Consider the following 10928-nt stretch of genomic DNA (forward strand, 5'->3'; position numbering starts at 1 on the left):
TTCTCTAATGTTTGAGATTTGGGAATTGCCACCTTTCTCAAGAGTAGCTTCTTCTGTTTCTTTATTTCAGTTCCTGTATGTCTCTTTCTTCATTACCCACATCCTGCTAAGTGGTCTGTTGAAATTTTTTACTGCTTCACAATGAACAATCACTTTTCTTAGTAAAAAACGATTTACTGTATTTTCATTTCAAGCTCCCTCTGCCTAAAATACAGGTTCCAAAGAAATCTAATCTATATTATATAGAGTATATAGTATATCAGTTTATTGCCAAAGAAAGAATTCCCTTATTCTATTTTTGGGCAACTTGGGACCGAAGCAGAGTGAGAGATATTAGCCTCTTTTTCTTTAACTTTTGGAAAAGCTGTTTGCTATTGCTTTTTCTGAATTTAGTGAAGGAGCTAAGTCAATTCTAGTGCTTAAAAACAGGAATTTCTGCATGTATGTGCATTTGGTAAGAGGCAGTAATTCCACAGAGTTCACCCCATTGTGGACTGGGGTCTTGATGTAAAATCTGTGATATTTCAGATTACAAGGTTAACTGTGTGGATGCATAAATATGAACATATTGTGCATCCTTTCTCCCTGTTATTTTGAAAAATGTGGTTTGCTGTATTATTAAGTAGTTAGTGGTGAATTTTAGCGTGTTACAGGCGTGGTATTGAATTTTGTAAAAGAAAAGTTTTGAGAATGTGAATCCTCAGATCAACCCTTTGCTGTTATTTCACTTCAAAGAAATGGAGCATCAGCTCTTTTATGTAAAGATGGGAGTTATGTACTAGCAAAGAGGAATTACTGCATTTTATTTGAATCCATATTTCAGCTATCAGCCACAGATATTGGCTGTACACAAAGCTGTGATCGATATTAGACAATTACTGTGTGATATTTTATATATTACTCTTATAAACTTCTAATTCTGGATTTGAGAGGATTTTCAAAATGAAAATAATTTAAGTGTGTAGAGACACAAAGTTTTTTTACTCAAAAGGAATGTAAAGCATTGCATGGCTTGCAGTCTTTAACTTCAGAGTAGATGGCTTTCTGTTGAAAAGCAATCAAGTCTGTGCTTCAGATTGTGTTCTTGCCAACTTGAGGGGATAACTCAGTGTTTTTTTATAGACTTGTATGAGATTAAAATATGTAAGTAAACTCCTGCAATAATCTTCCTTCTAAGGACAACACAATGTGAGTTATTTTATAGTCAATTATTTAAGCCCAGTGATGGAGTGTTTATTATTATGTTAATATAGCAGGTGCTTGCATGCATAATTGAAAATAAAGAGGCAATTCCATTTTAAAAATAGCTATGTGTTTATAGTTCTGGTCTAGAATTTTTTATTACTTAGTTTATAGTTATTGTTTCACACTAAATCGTACTGTTTTTCTTACCAGGTTTTGATAAAAGACATTTTTTCTATTTGTTTATAAAAAATATGTCAAACGATCCTACTTAGTAGTACTAGAGCTAGCTTTACTCAGAGCTATCCAATTTTTTTATTTTCAGTCAACAAATAAGCGCAAGCAGAATTTGAAAATTTTAAAAGCTCTTAGGGATACAGTTCTAGCAGAGCTAATAGCATTCTTGAGAAACTAGCTGACGCTTATTCTTTCAATTGCTTAGAACTTTTGAGGCTCTAATCATGCCGATGATATCCTCCTAACATCTAGACTTTGTAATTAAGTGTTAGCTGAATGAGATCCAGCGTTCATGACAAACAGTGATGGGGGAGGTTGTTTTACCATTACTTTAAAAATCCTTGTAATAATTCAGCAGTATAATTTAGTAATAGGGAAGTAAACATCTTTCATCCTCCTTGGTATTTAGTGACTTATGAATTGAGAGCAGATATATCGCTTCAGGCTTTATTTTGCTGGGCTAAATATGTCAAGTTCTACAGTGTGCTAGATCTTCTGTTCCCTTGGTCGAGGTGGAGTACATTTATGCGTGTAGTAGAGCATAGCATATAGTTCTCCAAGTTCTGAGCCAGCCTAAAGTAGTTACTTCTACAGAGCATCCGGCAATGCCTTGTAGAGACGCTCACTGAAGTATGAAGACAGACAGGCAACAAGCACTGTGGTGAAAGAAAGCTCCAGGCAGGAATGAGTTGGTGCAAAAGGAGACCTGGGAAACGGGAGCACATCACTGGAGCAGAAGAGTAGAAAGAGTAGGTAGCAACTTCTGTGCCTTTGTCAAAAGAAGAGGAAGAAGGAAATTACAGGAGCAAGGAATAAGCAGCTTGAAAAGAAACTTAAAGTGGCTGTTAGATAAATGATCTGAAGCTCTCATTTGTACTGAGGTGTATGTCCAGGGCCGAGGACACTAAGGAGAATTTTTCTGTCTGTTATCACCGGCCGCTATGCTTACTCTCATCTCAAGCTTCCAGGTTGAGACAAGCCAGACCCACGTCCTCTGGCCTCTTGTGTCAGCCGTCGCACACTGCGATGATGGGAAGCGGGAGGATGCGTGCTGAGTCACTCAGTGGGGATGATGCATCCTAATCCAGTCAGTGTAAATTCTCTGCGGTGGAAAGTGTTCAGCATAGGAGAATTAAGTTGCCATCATCTCACAGACTTCTACCAAATATGTGGGAAACAAGATTTTTTTTATAGGTTTATAACTTGACCAAATTCCAATAGGTTTAATGGAAAAATCTCATCTCTCACATCTGGAAAATGTCCTACTGTATTTCAGGTCATTTCTCCATTGTGTGAAAATAGCAGCACTTAGAATAGACTTGCGCGCTGCAAGACAATAAGAGTCACCTCATTCTTGAGGGTGGAAGAATTTTTTGGATGAAAAAGAAATTTTCAGTGAATGATTTTTTTGTTTTTTTGAAGAGAAGAGAAAGAAGCTGAAATCTTGTATAGAAAAGTTTAGCCTGTTTAAGTAGATAAATAAGCATATTTACCATACAGGCCAAACTACATAAACTTTTAAACTAAAGTGAGAATATCTGAAAGAATTTTTTTTTTAAAGAGGAGATGTAATGAGGAACTTGGCCAATGTCTTTAAACATATTAAAGGTTTCTGCAAGAATTAGTGGGTTATTCATATTCATTGTGAGTAGTACAAGAAGTAACAGGCTTAAATTGAGGCAAAATATGTTGGATATTGCAAAAAAAATTTTATCTGTAAGGATTATTAAACGATTAACTATAGGTATATGTAAATCCCCATTGTTGGACGACCTTTAAAGCAGGTCTGATAGACAGCTATCAGATATAATATAAAGGCCTAAAATAAGCCTTAGGGCAGATGTGAATTACATAAAGTCTTGAGATGCTCCCTAACCCTTTTTCAGGGGAAAGGGTCACTGTATGGTGACAATTCCTAGCTCTGTGTATAAATAATACATGATAAAAACAGTCGTCTGATCAAAACTAACCTTTACTTTGAGGAGATTGCAAATCAACAGAGGAGATCCTGGTCATGAGACAAATTAAAGAGGATGATTGTTTCCTATGGAAATACCCAGTAGTGAGATGAACTGTAAAGTATTTTGAACATATGAAGCCTTCAAATATTTAACTCGGAAAGCAAGAATGTATTGCAGTCTTTCGCCCTGTAGATGTAAAAGCAAAAGCATGAGTGCCTACTGATTTAAAATCTCATAGTCCTTAGACTCCGAGATGACAGTTGCCCGTTGAAATGGGGCTTGAAATATCTAGTGTATCCAGTGCCATAACACTTTCCTATAATGCCAGATAGGCAACTGGAGTAAGATGAAGAGATAAAGAGATTCCCCTGCTGGTGCAGACATGAAGTAAAAGTAGCTCTTGAATTGACCCATGTGAGTGGGTTTAGTACAGTGATAGGGTCCTGAAAAATTAGCTTTTAGCAGTACTCTGTAATGATTAAAATTATAAACTGGATGAAAAATAGGAATATAAATCACTTCTTTACCTTTTATCTGGCATGTTCCAGATGGATGGTTAGATCAGATAGTAAATTAAGAGCTATCTATGTCAGTTAGGTGTGAGTGCACTTCTGGATTTTCAGTTCTTTTGTCAGAATAGAAATTAATAACTGGAAGCAGTTGCAGTGGTATCATGAAATACTCCAAATTTTTGACAGTTCTCCATTTTTCAGTACTGCACTGGTGCTTTAAGGCTTATGCCTCTAATCTTTTGCACCTCTTAAAATGTGTTTACACCTTTCTGTAATAATGTCACATGCAAAATCTTTTCCCAAATAGACTTACAGTGATGATTGTTAAATGCTGTATCCATATGAACTGTCAAGGCAGCTTCTCAGTTTATTAGATAAAGCATTACTGTTTGTGAATCTTTGCCTTATTTTAATCTATATTTGATTACTTTGTTTGGCGTTGCTTAGTGTGCAGACAAGTTTTAAGTGGGAGGCCTCTTCCCTGGAAAGCTTAAAAGCGGATGGTGTTTGTTTATATTTTGTGTTCACAAAAAAAAAAAAAAAGACAAAAGAGAGCACTTAGTGTTTACTTCTAACTCATCTGTCCCTTGAAATTAAAAGCCAGCAAAGTTGAAAAAAAACAGTTTTGCAAGAATTAAACTGTACTCTTCCTTATGTCTTAAGTCTAGCAAGCTCCTACACTTCAGACCTGCCTGTAAGCCAACAGCAAAGGATTTTTTTTTTTTTCCCCTGGAAGTGAATGGCTGTCATTTATGACAGCAGTAATACTGATAGCATATCAGCATTTCTTAAAAGAAATCAGAGATCTGTATGTCTTGTCTGCTGTGCTAAGTTCAGTTCATGTAATACAGAGTTCACATACTGCTTTGTGGTAGGAGAAACATTCATTGGCAGTTTCTGTTGTACTGCTTTTTGAAATTAATCTGCATGCTTTGAGTATTTATAAATTACAGAAGAATATGGCATTCAGTGGTTGTGCATATGTCTTTAAGTCTTTATATGCAAGTTATGAAAAAACTTATATGAAAATCTTAACTATGATCCAGCAGTATCATCACTGGTTTTCTACCCCACAGGAAGAATTGGTCACTCAGATGGCCACTTTCATAACTGACTAGAAATTGTAAATATGAAAAATATACATGTGTGTTTGTACATGTATAAGTTAGAGTAGATAGTCAGTGTTGACCTTCTCACTGTTAATATAACTAAAAATCCAATATAGCAGTAAGTTTTGGTCTAGCATTCTTCCAGTGTTATCTTATTACTGCTGAATGCCATGCTTGCTTCATTAGATTTTTTTTTTTTTTAGCTTTAACAACTTCTGGGTTGAGTATTTGTATTTGTGGGACGTTTTTGTTCCAACTCATCTAAATTGGGAAGAGAAAGAGTCTCAACTATAATTAAATAATTAATTGTATTAGTACTAGATGATTTATAAGATAATAGGAGCTCTTTCTTAGAGTAACTCTCAAAGTGGGGGGTTCATCTGTGTACTTTTTGTTGAGGTTGAATGTAACCTGTTTGCTCAGTTTTACAGAAACTGCTTGTCACAGGCATGGATGACTGTAGTATTAGATCTATATGTTTAATGACTGCATGCTAATTTAAAAGGAGCAATAGTGGTGAAATTTCCCATCCCAGTTGTCCCATTTCTGTATTTGTTCAAACTATATCTGTCTGCTCACACCCTCCTGTGTATCTGATGATAGTAGAAAAACTGGGATAGAAAACTATGAAAACAAGTGAATTTGGCTTTTCCCCCTTAGAATGTTATTTTTGACATGTTTTTGTTGGAATGAAAAGGTCATATGATAAGTCCTTTCAAAATACTTAAGTTATATGGAAAAGCCACTCTTTTCAACATCTAAACTTATCTATGTTGCACTTTCAGGCATCTCTTCACTCTTTCATATGAACAGTGAAAATATATCTAAGGGGTATATCTGTTTGAGTTGGTTGATGTCTAATATTCTTCCTTTGGCAGTAACATTGGGTTGCCTAATATTTGTGAAGGGAGTTGCGGCCTTAAAATGTATCAAATATATTCTTTCATTAAATATTTCAAATCTGTTCCAAATTTTCACTTAAAATAAAGAAGGAATATTTTCTTCGGGGCTTCGTTTTAAATGCCGTCTGTTGCTAGAGTGTCTACATTTGGGAACTCATATTTTTGCCTTTGTTGCCCACTATCTGTTTTGTTCATCCTTGGTACTTTCAGACGCTTATACACACAGTTGTTTGGGGATAACACTGTAATTGAACTTACAGCTGAGGAGGATGTTCCAATAAAGACAGACTGGAATAAAATCATTTTGTCTTTGGGAAGATGATTCTCCAGTTAATTTTTGTGATGAAATATGCAGGCTTTAAAGATTCCAATCTTTGTTTTTTTCCCCTATTCTGTTTCTAGGCAATCAGAAGTTTTCAGGTATCCTTACACATCTTCCCAATGAACCCTGAAGTGTGGAAAGAGGACCTTTCTTGGGCAAGAAAACTCCATGAACAGCAGGAGAAGGCAACAAAGACTGAGGCAATGCAAGCACTGGCAAAAGCAAAAGAGTTTGCACAAGAATCAATCCCAGACTATGACTTTGAAAGTGATGAGATTGTGGCAGTCTGTGCTGCCATCGCAGAGAAGGAAAAAGCTCTGTCAGCAGCTAAAACTGTAGTGATTGTGTCTGCTTCAGGCACTGTAGAGACTGTTACTGATAAGGAAAATTGTGCTACAACTCCTGATGATACCATTTTTATCAGAGCCCGATAGGGTAGCCTGGTATGTTGCCAGTACTGTTTTGAGAACTAGTGTTATTTATTGTATGTTGAGGTTTTTTCTTTTTCTTTTTTTTTTCTTTATTAATCAGTTGGGGAGCCTACAACAGAAGCTGTTTTTTCTTTTGAGAATTTTGATTTGATTGAAGCTATTTTTCTCTTTAAAGAGCAAGAACCTGAATTCTTTTTCCATTCGTACTTTTGGAGAAGAAAGCTAAGAGCTGGTTTTAAAAATCCCATGAACAAACTAATGTTAAAATGCCTAACTACATTATAACAGAATCTCTCATCTAACTGTATTTAATAATTTTACAAGGTACTATCTACCTTTTCCCAGTAATTAATCAGCTCTAATTTAAAATACAAAACAAAAAGGGAAATGTGTTTTAAATATTATATTGCAGTCCTCAATCATTAACATTCATCAGCCAGTTCAAGTGTGATTTGTTCTCTTGGTCTCAGAAGTCTAGACTTTCCTTATTTTAAATGCTGCACTGCAGACAGCACCTGAAGTAAAATGATAGGAGCTGGAAATAGTTACATCTCTGAAGTGTATTACTTTTATCCTTTTCTTCCCCAGTAATGCAGAAAATCCTATGAAGGGAATTGATTGTAGTTTGTTTGTTTGTTTGTTTTTTCCCTTTTTCAGAGTTCTTATGACCCCACTATTGATAGTGTGTTCATAGGACGCCAGTTGTTCAGGACAGCATTGGCTCAGTCTCCCTTTTAAATCTTTTTGGAGTTTGGATAGTGTGGAGGGTATTCACATTGTGTTAACATAGATGCATAACTCAGGAGGTTTCTTTGCCTAGTCTCCACCTTCAAGAGAAGATGATGGTTGGTTCCTCTCATGGGCAGTTCAGAGAAACAGTCGCGCTACTTCCTTCAATTGCTCTTGGCTGAGACTGCCCTCTTTTCACTCTCTGTGGAGACATTTGAGAGAACTAACCTCCTAACTAGGCTGCCGCTTTGGCATGTATGAAAGTAGGCAATTAGAAACTGCCACCTTGTGAAAATCTGACTTTCCTGAAGTTACCTCCTTGAACGAAACTAGATTTCAGCTTTTGTTAATTTTCAGGCACATTTAAGCTTACTTAAATGTCTATACAATATACAGGTGCATTTCAAGTGTTACAGTGACTATGAATCAAAGACACTTTTGGAAAAAATGGTCAACTGAGGAATTCCCAGAGAATTCAGGATATATATTATTATTTGGGGACTCATCATTTCCACTTAATTTTGCTAAATTTGCATGACAAAGACAAGTTTGCAGCCAAGGGAAACCTTTTGAAATCAGTCCTCTTTGCCTTTTTAATATTTGATTTGTATTAAAAATTAATTTTTATTAAAAATTAAAATGTTTAAAAATACTTTTTGAAAGGAAATAGCATTTTGCTGGAGAAGCCTATTGCTTTTTGCAATAGTAAATGTATTATAGAAAAATCATTTAGCTCAGATCATAGTTTCATTTGAATCTTCCAACTCTTCAGAGGACATCTACAGTCTGTACAGAAATAGATTGTCCCTTTCAAAGATTTAATTGCGGTGCTGTACTGATATTACTGTGTTTTCATTAATTTCTGCAAGTTTCTTTTTGGATTTATTTTTGTACATGTAGTAATTTTTAGATTTGTAAGCAGATACACACATAACTTGCACTTTTTAACATCTCAAGTTTTCAAAATAATTACAGTGACTAAAATATGTTAAAAACATTTTATGTAAAACACAACACAACGCTACATTTTCATTTGTTTGTTCAGTTCTAGAATAGATCCTTAAATACTTATTGAATAGACATTTGATTAACATACTGTTTGATAGAAGTTTAGAATTGTCCCTGTTGAAGAATTTCTTAATCTAATTTTTCCTAACAAATTAGACAATCTAGGTAGCCAAAGGAAGAGTTAGTATGAAAAGGCTGTGGACAGATTTCTTCCAAGAAGAGACATCCTGTGGCTAGAGGAAGGTATGTGCAAGATGCCGTAAGGTATGTGTTCTCATTTTTTGAAGGAGGTAGGCTGTAATCTAACACATCTCTTTCTTTGCCTTCTTATGCTTAAGTGTGTTATGTATTTGCTTGTACAGTTAGGACTTTGCCTCCATGCTGTCAGAGGTCCATGTTACCACTGAACCTGCTCTCACTGAAATGATTCACAAAGCTCCTGTTGAACGTGTTTTTGTTCTGACTAGATTAGTGTCATGACAATACCTAGACTTCATAGCCTAATGTCTTGTAACAGGGAGCAGCTAAGTTCTTGTGACTAAGTTATTCTCAACCTGGGAAGTTTGACATCTGTTTTTTGTATAGCATGTCGTGTTTTGCACATACGGGATTTTTTGGATCTGTTTGAATAAAATATTGGCCTCTCTGCTGCTTGGTGATGCCTGTTTATTCTTTGGGCTTCACAAGAGTAGGGGTTACCATAGACTTTTAGGGTATTATTCATTTAATTAGCTGCTTTTTAGTTTGTTTGTTTCTGAACATGTTAATGTGTTATAGTAAAAAACAAAAACATCTCAGGAAAAGTGTTTAGTAAAAAGTAGTGCTCAGCCCTTTTAAACCACTGAAGGATACTCAAATGAGAGAGACCCAAAGAAGAAGGTAGAACACCTATGAGTGACATTCACACTTTACCAGAAGGGGTTTTTGCTTTTCTTCATCATCGCTAGTGTCAATGGCTGCAGTTGCCCCAGTATAGCTCCCTTCCATGGGAATCATATGCTAAAATACTTAACAAAGTGGTACAGCACAGTTAAAGAGGAAATTTCAGTGACAACAGTAGTTAAGGTGGGATTCGTTTTGCTTAACTTTAAACATCTGCAGTTTAACAGTCAAATCTGAATTTTCTCCTTTGAATCCCTTTATATTCAGTGGAAAGAAATACACAGCCTCAGAGGACCATTCCTCTGAGGCATATGCCTTATGTTAGATGACTATCTTAGAATGAGATGAATCAGCCTCCCAAAGCGCCTAATTATTTCCATTGACTACAAAGGAAGCCTAAGGTGACTGAGTGATAATTTTAGGCGCTGAAACAGGGCGGATGAATTCTACCCTTGCAGACTGAGATAAATGTCTGTAAGTTATACTGAGAGAGAACAGATACTTTCTGAAGATATTAGATGAGAAAGAAAGTATGGATAAAGAAAAGTTGTTCAGGTAACACAACAGTGACTAATTTGATAACATGATGAAACATTAGATTTTAACAGTAGTTGAGGAGCAAAAAAGGAAACTTAAAGGTTTCCTTTAGTCTTCTAGTCCCTAATAGTCGTCTTCAAATAACTGGTAGTGATTGGGACCAAGATGAGAGAGAGGTAGCATTGAAAACTCTGCCTGGCCACATAAGGTAAGTACAAAGCTAGTAGTGTTGAGCACAAGTGCTCTCTTAATTTCTGGGTCATGTAATGGCTATAAAATGTAACAGTAGTTGGGACTGTGACTAAAGAAAACAGAAGTTTAAGGGCTCAGTTTATTGGCAGATTGCACATAATATATGATTATTGTAAAGGTCAGTGCCATTTAACACCATGTTCTCAAATGGACTGGAGTCCTTCACCTGTAGTATATCCAGAGAGGAGTAGTTTAGAAGCAAGAGACGCTTACGAGTGTGGATTATTGCTGAATCCTGTTAGATGTACCAGCCTGGCTCTAAGGAGGGCTGGTTTGCAAGTGCAGTGACTGCAGGAGCTGCATGGATTGTAAAGAGTAAATGATCAAGGGGAAAGCTCAGATATATGGAGTGAGTTCCAGGATTTGGGTTCCAAGAGCAGGGGATTTAGACTGTAGTTCGTTTCCAGACCTGCTAAAGTTGACACTTCTAGAGCAAGGCCTAGAAGTGGCAAGGTCTGATGGTATTTAGTAGCTTTAATATTAAATCTGCCCTATGTAAATTAGATTTGCAGTTGTGTCTAGGACCAGAACCGGGACTACAAATCTTCATAGGAGGCTTCATGGTTAGGATGATGGCTGATGCCATTTGAAGGTAGTGGATTACAGTCATACTGTTAATGCTTTGGCATTGCACCTGTAGCACTGATTTGGGTTAAGTGGCGCTAGTGTTGCAGACAACAGAGGTGCAAAGGTTTGGTTTATTACAGATTCCTACAGCCCCACCCTTACAGTCCAAGCCCTCTGTCAGTATATCTTCAACCCTAAAGGCAGGCCTAACCCTAATGGTAGCCTATATTATTGATCAGGAATTCAAACAAACTTAACGCATTTTCATGTCTCCACTGTCTCCTACAGACCTTGGCT

General features: G+C 36.3%; 1 protein-coding gene across 2 annotated transcripts in view; it reads left to right on the forward strand.

The window, feature by feature from the left end:
• The window catches only part of LOC104147802 (tetratricopeptide repeat protein 33), a 42681-nt gene extending 33637 nt beyond the window's left edge, over positions 1-9044 (forward strand). For both annotated transcript variants that reach the window (XM_068924662.1, XM_068924663.1), the window contains exon 5: positions 6306-9044. In XM_068924662.1, the coding sequence (XP_068780763.1) occupies positions 6306-6659 (354 nt within the window). In that variant the 3' untranslated portion in view covers positions 6660-9044. The remainder of the gene's footprint in view (positions 1-6305) is intronic.
• The last annotated feature ends 1884 nt before the right edge of the window (positions 9045-10928 follow it).

Source organism: Struthio camelus, chromosome W, assembly GCF_040807025.1.
Source record: "Struthio camelus isolate bStrCam1 chromosome W, bStrCam1.hap1, whole genome shotgun sequence".
NCBI lineage: Eukaryota > Metazoa > Chordata > Aves > Struthioniformes > Struthionidae > Struthio > Struthio camelus.